The sequence below is a fragment of the Pelophylax lessonae genome (genome assembly GCF_965119305.1).
Source record: "Pelophylax lessonae genome assembly, chromosome: 12".
Classification (NCBI taxonomy): domain Eukaryota; kingdom Metazoa; phylum Chordata; class Amphibia; order Anura; family Ranidae; genus Pelophylax; species Pelophylax lessonae.
The window spans coordinates 106840602-106855508 of NC_138779.1; the positions used below are offsets into that span (position 1 = coordinate 106840602).

The 14907-nt window shown below is 41.8% G+C and overlaps 1 protein-coding gene across 1 annotated transcript in view; it reads left to right on the forward strand.

Annotated features, from left to right (window-relative positions):
• Positions 1–14907, forward strand: part of TMEM143 (transmembrane protein 143) — a 63577-nt gene that overhangs the window by 8878 nt on the left and 39792 nt on the right. The window contains exon 2 of the mRNA XM_082274542.1: positions 8033–8253. Within this exon, the coding sequence (XP_082130668.1) occupies positions 8053–8253 (201 nt within the window). The 5' untranslated portion in view covers positions 8033–8052. The remainder of the gene's footprint in view (positions 1–8032; positions 8254–14907) is intronic.

A 14907-nucleotide genomic window follows, 5' to 3' on the forward strand; every position in this document is an offset into this window, starting at 1 on the left:
GTAGTAATCACTTTTTCACATTTTAAACTTTAAAGAGTGCACCTGTTTTGTATGTTTGTGTATTATATAGTGGCCGCTTATAATTTCAGAGTACAGTTTGATGTGCCCTTTCATTATATAAATAAGTTCTGGAGCGCTGGGTGAGCAGGATATTTATTCTACTCCTAGTGATATATGTCCTGTATTCTGTCTGCAGTCTCTGACCATCTCCTGTATTCTGTCTGCAGTCTCTGACCATCTCCTGTATTCTGTCTGCAGTCTCTGACCATCTCCTGTATTCTGTCTGCAGTCTCTGACCACATCCTGTATCCTGTCTGCAGTCTCTGACCATCTCCTGTGTTCTGTCTGCAGTCTCTGACCATCTCCTGTGTTCTGTCTGCAGTCTCTGACCATCTCCTGTGTTCTGTCTGCAGTCTCTGACCATCTCCTGTGTTCTGTCTGCAGTCTCTGACCACCTCCTGTATCCTGTCTGCAGTCTCTGACCATCTCCTGTGTTCTGTCTGCAGTCTCTGACCATCTCCTGTGTTCTGTCTGCAGTCTCTGACCACCTCCTGTATTCTGTCTGCAGTCTCTGACCATCTCCTGTGTTCTTTCTGCAGTCTCTGACCACCTCCTGTGTTCTGTCTGCAGTCTCTGACCATCTCCTGTGTTCTGTCTGCAGTCTCTGACCATCTCCTGTGTTCTGTCTGCAGTCTCTGACCATCTCCTGTGTTCTGTCTGCAGTCTCTGACCATCTCCTGTGTTCTGTCTGCAGTCTCTGACCATCTTCTGTATTCTGTCTGCAGTCTCTGACCATCTTCTGTATTCTGTCTGCACTCTCTGACCATCTCCTGTATTCTGTCTGCAGTCTCTGACCATCTCCTGTATTCTGTCTGCAGTCTCTGACCATCTTCTGTATTCTGTCTGCAGTCTCTGACCATCTCCTGTATTCTGTCTGCACTCTCTGACCATCTCCTGTATTCTGTCTGCAGTCTCTGACCATCTTCTGTATTCTGTCTGCAGTCTCTGACCATCTCCTGTATTCTGTCTGCACTCTCTGACCATCTCTCTGTGGCATACATAGCAGAACTTGTTTTTTTAAATATATCCCAGTGGGGATGATATTTTGTCATGCCATATTGACTTTTTAAGTGTAAACTTGGTATGGGTATTTGTCGTTGTTTACATATCATGTTTTTACTGTTTAAACATGTTAAAGTTGTTGTTTAATATTTATTTTTGTAACTTAATTCTGAATAAAACCTTTTTAACAATGAGATAATTTAGGAGGGCATGTTTAGGGGCAGAATTTGGGGCTAGGGGTTGGGTGGGGAAACTGGTGGCGAGTAACTCTTAAAGCCTGGCTAGTAGCTCAGGACTTAAAATTTTGAGCCCTGTATGTATATGTATAATGTATATATGTGTGTGTGTGTGTGTGTGTGTGTATATATATATATATATATATATATATATATATATATCTATATATAATACATACATGTGTGTATGTATTTATATAATGTGTGTATATTTATATAAAATGTATGTGTGTATGCAGTATATACATATATTTATGTAGGGGGACTAATTATTTTATTAACATTAGTGGGGGTCGAACGCACGTGTACTCAGCAGTGATAATCCAAACGTGCGCCAGTTATGGTAATCTCGCTTTGTCTCACGAGATTACAGGCGGCCCATTCACTTCTACACAGATCTCGGCTGTTCTCAGAGGAAACCCTTCTCTGATCACCCTGTGAGAACTGAAGTTCACCGCTTCATAAAAAGGGTGCCAGAGGTGATAATTTTCCTCGGAGAACTGCCGGGGAGAAAAAAAATTCACAGTTTCATAAACGTACACCAAATTGTATTAAACACAAAAGATATAAAAATATGCAATATCAAAAAAAGCATATCAGAATTATTCCATTAACAGTTTTGGGCTATTATGATAATGTCCTTTCCCAAATCGGAACACATCTAATCTAGTGGGTTACTATTTAAATGTGTTGCAATCTGAGGAAGGGCATTCTCATGCTAGCTCAAAACTGATAATGGAATATTTCTGTTTCATTTTGCATATTTTTATATCCTTTGTGTTTAATACATTTTAAGTGCAGCAATCCCATTTAAATTTATATACACAGTAGATAGAGAGATTAAAAAAACAAAATAAGGGCTCTTTCACACGGGCGTTCCGATCAGATCCGCCTGTCAGTTTTTTAGGCGGATCTGATCGGATGCCCATTCAGCCCTATGGAGCAGCGGATGTCAGCGGAGACACCTCCGCTGACACCTGCTGCCATCCGCATCCGATCCTGTCCGTGAAATCCAGACAGATGGAAACCATATTTTCCATCCGTCCTGGGGATCGGATCAGATGAGATCGGACAGGCGGTCCGCTCTCATCCGATCCCCCATAGAGAGCAGTGGGAGCTGTGACACCTCCCTCTCCGCACTGCAAGTGGAGACGGAGCTGTCATCCGCCGGCTCAGCGGGGATCGGCGGATCGATCCCTGCTGAGCAGCACGGATCCGCCTACGGAGGCGGACCGTGTGAAAGAGCCCTAAATGTATATTTTCTCCAAATAGAAGGTGAGTCACTAGTTTTCACTAGTGCCTTGCGAAAGTATTCGGCCCCCTTGAAGTTTTCGACCTTTTGCCACATTTCAGGCTTCAAACGTAAAGATATAAAACTGTAATTTTTTGTGAAGAATCCACAACAAGTGGGACACAATCATGAAGTGGAACAAAATTTTATTGGATACTTCAAACTTTTTTAACAAATAAAAAACTGAAAAATTGGGCGTGCAAAATTATTCAGCCCCCTTAAGTTAATACTATGTAGAGCCACCTTTTGCTGCGATTACAGCTGTAAGTCACTTAGGGTATGTCTCTATCAGTTTTGCACATCGAGAGACTGAAATTTTTGCCCATTCCTCCTTGCAAAACAGCTCAAGCTCAGTGAGGTTGGATGGAGAGTGTTTGTGAACAGCAGTTTTTAGTTCTTTCCACAGATTCTCGATTGGATTCAGGTCTGGACTTTGACTTGGCCATTCTAACACCTGGATATTTTTATTTGTGAACCATTCCATTGTAGATTTTGCTTTATGTTTTGGATCAATGTCTTGTTGGAAGACAAATCTCTGTCCCAGTCTCAGGTCTTTTGTAGACTCCATCAGGTTTTCCTCCAGAATGGTCCTGTATTTGGCTCCATCTCCCATCAATTTTAACCATCTTCCCTGTCCCTGCTGAAGAAAAGCAGGCCCAAACCATGATGCTGCCACCACCATGTTTGACAGAGGGGATGGTGTGTTCAGGGTGATGAGCTGTGTTGTTTTTACGCCAAACATAACGTTTTGCATTGTTGCCAAAAAGTTTGATTTTGGTTTCATCTGACCAGAGCACCTTCTTCCACATGTTTGGTGTGTCTCCCAGGTGGCTTGTGCCAAACTTTAAACAACACTTTTTATGGATATCTTTAAGAAATGGCTTTCTTCTTGCCACTCTTCCATAAAGGCCAGATTTGTGCAGTATACGACTGATTGTTGTCCTATAGACAGAGTCTCCCACCTCAGCTGTAGATCTCTGCAGTTCATCCAGAGTGATCATGGGCCTCTTGGCTGCATCTCTGATCATTCTTCTCCTTGTATGAGCTGAAAGTTTAGAGGGACGGCCAGGTCTTCATAGATTTGCAGTGGTCTGATACTCCTTCCATTTCAATATTATCGCTTGCACAGTGCTCCTTGGGATGTTTAAAGCTTGGGAAATCTTTTTGTATCCAAATCCGGCTTTAAACTTCTCCACAACAGTATCTCGGACCTGCCTGGTATGTTCCTTGTTCTTCATGATGCTCTCTGCGCTTTAAACGGACCTCTGAGACTATCATAGTGCAGGTGCATTTATATAGAGACTTGATTACACACAGGTGGATTCTATTTATTATCATTCGCCATTTAGGTCAACATTGGATCATTCAGAGATCCTCACTGAACTTCTGGAGAGAGTTTGCTGCACTGAAAGTAAAGGGGCTGAATAATTTTGCACGCCCAATTTTTCAGTTTTTTATTTGTTAACAAAGTTTGAAATATCCAATAAATTTCATTCCACTTCATGATTGTGTCCCACTTGTTGATTCTTCACAAAAAATTACAGTTTTATATCTTTATGTTTGAAGCCTGAAATGTGGCAAAAGGTCAAAAAGTTCAAGGGGGCCGAATACTTTCGCAAGGCACTGTATATAGATGTGTGCGTGTGTGTACTGTATAATATATATAAATATATACAGCGGGTAAAATAAGTATCGAACATGTCGCCATATTTCTAGGTAAATCTATTTCTAAAGGTGCAATTGACATGAAATTTGATAACAACCCATGCAATCCATACATTCAAAGAAAGCAAAACAAATACGTTCAGGAATTATGTTATGTGTAATGCACAGAAAAAGTATTGAATACATGAAGAAAGGGAGGGGTGCAAAGCATGGAAAGCCAAGACACCAGCTGAAATCTGTCAGTAATTAGTAAGCAATCCTGCCCCTTGTCAGTGCAAATTAATATCAGCTGGTTCATTCTCAACTGATGTCCTCTTAAAATGGTGTCTCATTACCAAGGTGTCGCACAAGAAATATCTCATGATGGGTAAAAGCAAAGAGCTCTCTCAAGATCTTCACAACCTTTTTGTTGCAAAACATACTGATTACAGAAGGGTTGCTAAACTTCTGAATGTTCTAGTGAGCACTGTTGGGACCATAATCTATAAGTGGAAACAAAATCATTTCACCATAAACCAGCTACGACCAGGTGCTCCTGGCAAGATTTCTGACAGAGGAGTAAAAATAATTATCAGAAGCTTTGTCCAAGAGCCAAGGACCACTTGTGGAGAGCTTCAGAAAGACCTGGAATTAGCAGGTACAGTTGTTTCAAAGAAAAAAATAAGTAATGCACTCAACCGCTATGGCCTGTATGCACGCTCACCACACAGGACTCCTTTGCTGAAGAAAAGCATGTTGAAGCTCGTTTAGGGTTTGCTGCACAATATTTAGACAAGCCTGTGACATACTGGGAGAATATAGTTTGGTTTAGATAAGACCAAAGTTGAACTCTTTGGATGTCATAATACGCACCATGTTTGGAGGTAAAAATGGCATTGTACATCACCCCCAAAACACCATACCAACAGTGATGTTTGAAGGTGGGAACATCATAGTGTGAGGCTGTTTTTTAGCTTACGGTACTGGCAAACGTCGTATCATTGAAGGAAGTATGAATGGAAAAATGTACCAAGAAATTCTTGAAAAAATCTGTTGCCATCTACCAGGATTATGAAATTGAAACCAGGGTGGACATTTCAGCAAGACAATGATCCCAAACACAAAGCCAAGGAAACTCTCAATTGGTTTCAAGGAAATAAAAAGCTGCTAGAATGGGCCCAGGCAATCACCTGACTTGAATCCAATAGAAAATTATGGGGAAAACTAAAGATCAAAGTTCATAGAAGAGGCCCATGGAGCCTTCCAATATTTAAAGACTGTGTGGAAGAATGGGCAAAAATCACACCTGAGCAATGCATACAACTAGTTTCTCCATACAGGAGGCATCTAGAAGCTGTCATTACCAACAAAGGACGAAGTATTAAATAAATTTCATTTAGCGTGTTCAATAATTTTTCCGTGCTATTCCATTTTGTTACACATAACTTAATTTCTGAATTAATTTGTCTTGTTTTCTTTTATGTATAGATTGCGTGGGTTGTTATCAACAAGTGGTGAACATTTCATGTTAATAGCACCTTTTAGAAAATGGGATTTTTGACTTACCGTAAAATCCATTTCTCTGATGTTCATTGACGGACACAGCTCCTGATATTCAAAACCAGTGGGTTATACTGACCCCTACAGGAGTAGGACACTAGGCAGAAAATAATTCTGGCTAAACCCATGGGAGGTTCTAGGGGGTATACTCCCTCTCTCTGCTATAGCCACCAAGTTTTGTTACAAGCAGTGTCAGGAGAATTATAACAGAGGGGTAGGAGCTGTGTCCGCCAATGAACATCAGAGAAATGGATTTTACGGTAAGTCAAAAATCCCATTTTCTCCTTCCGTTTATTGACGGACAGAGCACTGTCCAATACAAGGGATGGATTTTCCCAGAGGAAGCGCCGTGAAACAAAGCCACCATATCAGGGACTCCTTCGTGCCCCGAATCAGGCGGATCTGATTGTCCAGAGACTGCGGAGTCTTGTCTCATTTGGTCAGAATTTCCCTTTGCATGGACCTTGTATGGAAATGTGCAAATGGAACCGCTTCTAAGGTAGACCCCCATCAGGCCCAGCACCCGCATGCAAGTCCGGAGGGATGACCATTTGTTGCACAGCAGGAGGTGAATTTGCAGCCTACAATTTCTGGAGTTTGTACAGAGGAAGGAGCACTCTGACTAAGGCCGATTCCAGAGTCCAAATTCAGAATCCAGCGGAACTCCCTCAGAGTTCGTATTGTGATTCCAGGTTGTCCACCAGAGCAGAGGGAAACTCTGCTCGCAGAAGGTGATCGTCCAAGTAGCCCAGTACCGCAATCCCCTGTTGGCGTAGCAAAGCTAGCACCGAGGCTGACACTTTTTTTGTGAAGACCCGAGAAGCAGATGCGAGCCAAAAGGATAATGCCACAAACTGATAATGCTCCTCTCCCACAGCAAAGCGGAGAAAACGCTGGTGACTGGCACATATTGGAATGTGAAGGTAGGCATCCTTGATATCGATGGAGGCGAGGAAATCCCTCTGACGCAGGGATGCCACCACCATTCGAATGGACTCCTTTCTGAACTTCTGTACCCGCACAAAGCAGTTTAGCGCCTTGAGGTCCAGGATTGGACGCACTTTGCCTTCCTTCCTGGGAACTGTGAACAGGTTTGGGTAAAAACCCTAAAAACCTTCCGAGGTCGGAACCGGGACAATCACCCCTTGAAGGAACAGGTCTTGAACCGCCCCAAACAGGCCCTGTAAGTGGTCTGGGGACAGGCGCAAGTTGGAAGGAAAAAACCTTGCCAGGGGACAAGAGGCAGGACCAAAGATCCTAGCAAGGAACTAGGTCCTGACTAGGAAGAAAAAAAACTGAGTGGCTATAGCAGAGAGAAGAGGTATACCCCCCCCCTGGGACTACCCATGAGTGTAGCCAGAATTATTTTCTGCCTAGTGTCCTACTCCTATAGGGGGAAGTATAACCCAATGGTTATGAATATCAAGAGCTGTGTCTGTCAATGAATGAAAGAGAAATATATTTACCTTGAAATATGGTGATGTATTCAATACTTATTTTACCTGAGATATATATAATATAGCGAGGTTAGGCAACTCACTCCTCTTCACTTAGCTTTCTATCTAACGTCCCATTAAATTCTCATGGCAGCAACACAAAAAGAAATAAAAGGAAACTTTGTATGCCACCTTTTGGTAGCTCCAGAATATATTTTGTAAAGGAAAAATCTGTTTATTTGCACTAGGCAGCAGCTAGTGCAAATAAACATATAGGATGGCCTATTATTTAAAAATGCTTTATTTTATTGCTGCTTTAGACCCCTTTCACATGGGCTGTCCGATCAGGTCCTCTTGTCTGTTTTTCAGGCGGACCTGATCAGACCTTGCACTCTCCCCTATGGAGCGGCAGATGTCAGCGGACACATGTCTGCTGACGTCCGCTGTTATCCGATCCGATTCTTCCTGCAAAATCCGGATGGATGGTGGTCCTATTTTGCCACCCGCCTGACGGATCAGATAGCATCGGATGAAAACGGACTGGCGGTCCATTTTTACCCAATTTCCCCATAGAGGAGAGTAGGACTGTGTCCCTCTCCTCTCTGCACAGCAAGCAGAAACAGCGCCTGAGTGAAAGGGGCCTTATAAAGTTTACTGTTTAAAACAGATGCAAGAACCTTTGACATCTCTTACTGGCACTATTTTTGCATTATAGATTCTCTTTTGCTTATAGGCTCCTATATTTGAGACATTCTTCCATTTATAATTTGTTCATCAGAGTTTGTGTTTTCTTTCTTACCTAGGGACATTGCTGGCCTTCAACATGCTACACACAGCCCTGGGGGCCCTCCGCACAGGGATTGGTATAGGCAATTCATTAACCCGCAATATGGGCTCACTTGCTGCTAAAATGTCGGAATATAGAAAACTGTGGAGGCCCAGTAAGCCCAAGGATTGGAATGTACAATATCAAGAAAGATATATTCCTTTTTCTAGGTGTGAACTAGTGGACTATTTGGCTCAGGTGAGTGGGAAGTTTAATTATTTGTCATCCTATACAGTTTGATTGAGACTCGTCCACACTACCGCAACTTTGAAGCTGAAATCCCAGTGCGACTTTGGCATGACTTGCATACAACTTCTTTAACAAAAATCAAGTTCCTATTAGAATGGTTCCATTGCACTTAATGGGGTGTGACTTATGATGCGATATGCGCTCTCAAAGTCGGAGCCCATGTCGCATCAGTGAGAACCGGGCCTCATTGGTATGGCTTTCATTCTCTGAACGTGTCAGGTGTTGTCATTTTTAAAAGAGAGACTTAGGCAAGCAAATACATAGATTTAATACTGCTTGTCTATGCCTGCTTTGGGCTTGTTTCAGGCCTCAAGAAATGAGATCGGCCACCAGGATTGCTCAATTTTCAGATACATACCATAGTTTCCTATTGACTAAATAATAAACACTGGTTTGGGTTTTCACCAATGAAATGTAGCAGAATATATATTTGACTTACATTCATAAAGAAAGGTTATTTATTTGCAAAATGTTATCACAGAAACAAAGAAAAATTTTGTCTTTTTTTTTTTTTTTTTTTTTCAAAATTTTGCAAGGTTTTTAGTTTATGTAGAATTTTTTTTTTTTTAAACAAAAAACTCAGTGGAGATTAAATACCACCAAAAGAAAGCTCTATTTGTGTGAAAAAAATGATAAAAATTTCACCTGGGTACAGTGTTGCATGACCGAGCAATTGTCATTCAAAATGTGACAGCGCCGAAAGCTGAAAATTGGCCAGGGCAGGAAGTGCCCAGTATTGAAGTGGTTAATATATCACTGAACTGATTGCTTAGAGCAGCTACTACTAATTTTGTTGCTCTGTTGCAAGTATGGAAAAAAATAATTATGTTCTTGGCTTAGTGCTATTAGGGATAATAACGTAAAATGAAGATTACATTTATCTAGCAAAGCAGGAGAACTGTAAGGGTCCTTTCACACGGGCTTTCCACCCGGCGGACTCTGTTTTGCTCAGTGGGGGATCGATCCGCCGATCCCCGCTGAGTAGGCGGATGACAGGTCTGTTTTTCTCTCTGTGCTGAGACGGACCTGTCAGATCCCCGCTCTCCTCTATGGGAGATTGGATGAAAATGGACCGCCTGTCCGTTTTCATCCAATCCTCCAGATGGATGGAAAATAGGGTTTCCATCAGTCTGGAATTCATGGACAGGATCGTATCAGAAATCAGGGGTGTCAGCGGACATGTCAGCGCTGACATCCGCTGCTCCATAGGGATGCATGGAGCATCCGATCAGGTCCGCCTGAAAATCTGACAGGCGGACCTGATCGGAAAGCCCGTGTGAAAGGGGCCTAAGTGAAAATGAAACTGCAGTAGAAAAAGATCATGTCTCCTCCCCTGCCAGGCAGGACTGCACTATGTGGCCGTGCTGTGTAAATCTCAGGACTGCATGGACAGAAATGTAAATGGCTTCGGCAAGTAAAACAGCTCTTTTATATGTATTTCGTCTTTGAATTTAGCGCTTTGCCTGAAGTTCAGCTTTAAATGGGAAGTAGATCAGATAATTCCCCTGTTTAAAATCATCCTTTTGGATATAGAAGTGCACTGTATGCTTTTTCTACTCTCAAGCAAATTGTATTTCTAGTTAAATAGAACACAGATACTTGGGTCTGGCAGGATATTCATTAATGAACAGTGACCTTTCTATTTTTCAGAGTAGCCAGTTGCTTATTGCACTTTCTCTCTGGGAAAAACCCTCCGAGATGGAACTATAAACTATGGCCAGGAGCACTTGTCATATTTTGCTGATTTACCTTTTGATCAGCCAGGCTTGGTGAGAACCATTACCGCTAAACTCATTAATTAATAGGAATCTCCTGCCTTAGAGCGGTTCTTCCCCCAACATGCAGGTTAAAGGCCAGATAGAGTTGGTTATGTGTGGAATCCCTCAGGTCCATTTATTTATCTATTTTAATTTCCAGAGATAGCTGTGTGTCCATCCACATCATTGTTAATGATGAGAAGACTCATGATGGATTGTTTACAAAATTCTTCTTTTTAGATCTGTTCACAGCTGTGCTCTTTGTATCCACCCGGTGTCTTAAGTCAGTTCCTTACAAATTAATAGGCCCTCATTGCTAAAATATTAAATAAAGTTAAAGGATAACCTTTTGTAACCTGTTACATGTTACACCCATGTACCTGTCAAAATTGGATACCTGCTCCCCCCCTGCACCTCAAAAGGGCTAATTGTGCAAGAGGAGCAGGGGACGAGTCCTTCAAAATGGAACTTCCGCTTTTAGGTGGAGTTCCGCTTTAAAGGAGAAGTATGGGAAAAGAAAAAAATCACTCATGCTCACCACCCTGCTACAGCATCGGTCTGATACTGCAACTGTTCCTTGCTGGGTCTAAGAACTGAGCAATTACACAATCACTGATTGTTCAGTTCTTAACCTTCCCAGAGCAGAGAGCAGTTACTGTCAGTCACCGCTCTCTGCTCTTTCCCTCCAGTGCTCGCTGGCTTGGCAGGTTGGAGAGGGGATGGGAGTGGCTGGCCCAGGCTTTCAGCAGCAAGCTGAGAAGCTGAGCCAGCTGCCAATCTGGAATCTGGGTGGATCCCATATTGTTAGCATCTTTCCGGAGTCTGGAGCAGCTCAGTTGTCAGAGGACTTTAGCCTTAGGCCATACTTCTCATTTAAACAAACTCATAGCTAAACTAAAATTGTATAGGTATAATTAGCAGCTGGTAGCTGATGGCCTTAGAATTAGAATTATTTACCTCTTGACGTTGGCTGCACGCATAAATACAGCCACTTAGCAGGTGGGCCTTAATGGGGAGTGGCCACTTATATGCAGCCCTGTTAAAAACCAATTGTGCTGAGATCATGCTCCCAGCATGATAGCTGGCGGGGATCGGTAAGCTCCCAAAGCATACTTGCAATCGGGAGCTTTCCGATCATGTGACAGCCAATCACAGCGGTCAAATGACCCAAATGCCCTCCTCTGCCTCCCAGTTTTTAGAACTCTTAAAGGGTCGGGAAGCCTTTGGTGCGAAGGGGTTAAAGCAAGGGTCTCCAAACTATGGCCCTCCAGTTGTTCAGGAACTACAATTCCCGTCATGCCTGTGAATGTTAGAGTTTTCCGCAACAGCTTGAGGGCCGTAGTTTGAAGATCCTTGTGCTAAAGTGACTTATAGAAAAAAACGTGAATCAGCAATTTTCTGTAAAAAAGATTTTGCGCTCTAACAGAACAATGGGTGTCACTGACAAATTATCAGTCTCTAATTTTAATGGTAGGTTTATTTTAACAGTGAGAGACAGAATAACAACAAACATATCCAGAAAATGCATTTCAAAAAAGTTATAAATTGATTTGCATTTTAATGAGTAAAATAAGTGTTTGATCCCCTATCAATCAACAAGATTTCTGGCTCTCAGGTGTCTTCTATACAGGTAACAAGCTGAGATTAGGAGGACTCTCTTAAAGGGAGTGCTCCTAATCTCAGCTTGTTACCTGTATAAAAGACACCTGTCCACAGAAGCAATCAATCAGATTCCATTAACTCCACCATGACCACGACCAAAGAGCTGTCCAAGGATGTTAGGGACAAGATTGTAGACCTACACAAGGCTGGAATGGGCTACCAGACCATCGCTAAGCAGCTTGGTGAGAGGGTGACAATAGTTGGTGCAATTATTCGCAAAAGGAAGAAAAACAAAATAACTATCAATCTCCCGAGATCTTCAAGATCTCACCTCCTGGAGTTTCAATGAGAATGGTGAGGAATCAGCCCAGAACTACAGGGGAGAATCTTGTCAATGATCTCAAGGCAGCTGGGACCATAGTCACCAACAAAAGAATTGGTAACACTACGCTGTGAAGGACTGAAATCCTGCAGCACCCGCAAGGTCCCCCTTCTCAAAAAAGCAGATATACAGGCCCGTCTGAAGTTTGCTAATGAACATCTGAATGTTTAAGAGGAGAACTGGGTGAAAGTGATGTGGGCAGATGAGTCCAAAATCGAGCTCAACTGTGTTTGGAGGAGGAAACAATATGCTTTGGGGGTGTTTTTCTGCTAAGGGGACAGGACAACTTCATCAAATCGACGATGGATGGGGCCATGTACCATCAAATCAAATTTCCTCAGCCTGGGGAATTGGAAATGGGTTATGGATGGAAATTCCAGCATGACAATGACACAAAACACACAGCCAAGGCAACTAAGGAGTGGCTCAAGAAGAAGCACATTAAGGTCCTGGAATAGGATAGCCAGTCTCCAGACCGTAATTCCATAGAAAATATATGGAGGGAGCTGAAGGTTCGAGTTACCAAACATAAGCCTTGAAACCTTAATGACTTGGAGAGGATCTGCAAAGAGGAGTGGGACAAAATCCCTCCTGAGATGTGTGCAAACCTGGTGGCCAACTACAAGAAACGTCTGACCTCTGGGATTGCAAACATGAGTTTTGATACCAAGTACTAAGGTATGTTTTGCGAAGGGGTCAAATACTTATTTTACTCATTAACCTCCCTGGCGGTAATGCCGTGTGTGCCTCAGGGTTAATTTTCAGTATCAAAAGGGGTCACACTAGGGTTTACCCTTTAGTGAAACTTACCTTGTCCCTACAATCCCCTGATGTCCTCTCACTGTGTCCTCTGGCCAATGCCGGCATCCGTCTTCCGGGTTCCCTTTGCGGGGCTCGCAGGGGGGCGGAAAATTCAATAACCGTACACAAAACATGACATGATACATTGTAATCTGTTAGGATTACATTACTGTATCAAATCCTTTCACCTCAGTTTTGTCTCTAGTGCTTTGTCCGGTGCCCTGCCTGCACTTTTACAGTTTTATTCCTTTTATTTTTATTAAGAATTTATTAATTTAATTCATTAATAGTTTTTATTCACTTTTACTGTTTTTTTTTCCTAAGAATTACAGGCCTACAATATAAAACAACAGATTTCCATGCAAAACAATGTACCGTTTTGACATTCAAAAATACTGACATAATCAGACCGCCAGGGAGGTTAAAATGGAAATCAATTTATAACTTTTTTGAAATGCGTTTTTTATTCTGTCTCACAGTTAAAATAAACCTACCATTAAAATATAGACTGATCATTTCTTTGTCAGTGGGCAAGCGTTCAAAATCAGCAGGGGATCAAATACTTTTTTCCCTCACTGTACATGTACAGCATATGGACAGTGAGAAAGGGTGAAAACAGTTGTTTCTCAGAGTATGGATGTAAAGTCTAAAGCCTCATACACACGCAACGATTATCGGCCGACCGATCGTCCGACTTTTGTCCAGAGTTGTGTTTTGTTGGTTGGAATGTGCCTAGACTGCACACGAATTTTCTCGGCCAACAACAACCAACTTCAGAAGTGATGTCATGTGCTGGGTTACTTTCCGTGTGTTTTTTCTTCTTTGAGCATGCCCATCAGATTTTTGTCTGCCGAAATCTGTACTGACTGACGGAAAATCGGCCGCTGTGTTGACGGCCAACAAAAATTTTATAGCCTGCACACCAGATTTTATTCGGCCGAAAAGTCGGAGTCGGTTGTCGAAAGCATCATACTAACAAGCCGAAAATCGGGCGATCAACGTTGGCCGAAAATTCCCAGCCAATAATCTATGCGTGTGTACGAGGCATTAGGTTACATACCCAGATGTGGATAAGCATCCTACAACTACAGCCTAACTAACTTTTTTTTCCCCATTTGTTCATAATAGATGGGTATGGGAGGAAAGTAGAGGGTAAATAGAAAATACAATAATAATGTATCTATAGTTGAGGTAAGCAGCGAAGTTCTCATTATGAAGATAAACAGAACCTTGTTTTCTTAAAAATGTCCTGTTTTTTTTTTTTTTGTCAGGAAAGAACCAGGTCTCCCATTTTGCTGATATTCTCCACCTTACATAGTCACTTGGAAATTGAAGGGGAAGGAGGTTAGGGTCCTTCCATTTTAAAGGAATACAGGCTATAGCTGTTTATTTGTCTTTTTTCCTTTTATATATTAACAAATAAAAACCCAGTGCTTATTAAATACCACCAGGAGTAAGCTCTAGCTGGCTCAGAAGATGATATAAAATTAATTTGGATACAGTTTTGCATGAACAATAATTGTCAGTCAAATTATCACATCACTAAAAATGGAAAACATGCAAGTACTGAGATGGTTAACCACTTTACCACCGGAGGATTTTGCTGTCTTATGTCCAGGCCACTTTTTGCGATTCGGCGCTGTGCGACTTTAACTGACAATTGCGCGGTCGTGCGACCCTGTACCCAAGCGAAATTTACGTCCTTTTTTTCCCACAAACAGAGCTTTCTTTTGGTGGTATTTGATAACCTATGCGATTTTTACTTTTTGCGCTATAAACAAAAAAAGAGCGTTTATTTTGAAAAAATAACAATATTTTTAACATTTTTTTATATGAAATTCCCCCCAAAAAAGATGTAAAAAACAATTTTTTTTTACATTTTTGGCCAATTTGTTTTCTGCTACCCATGTTTGGTAAAAAAAATCACAATAAGCGTATTTTGATTGGTTTGCGCAAAAATTATTGCGTTTACTAACAAAGGGAAAGATTTCTGTCATTTTTGGTGTTTTTTTTTTTAACGCGTAATGGCGGCGATCTGCGATTTTTTTTTTTTTTTGCGGT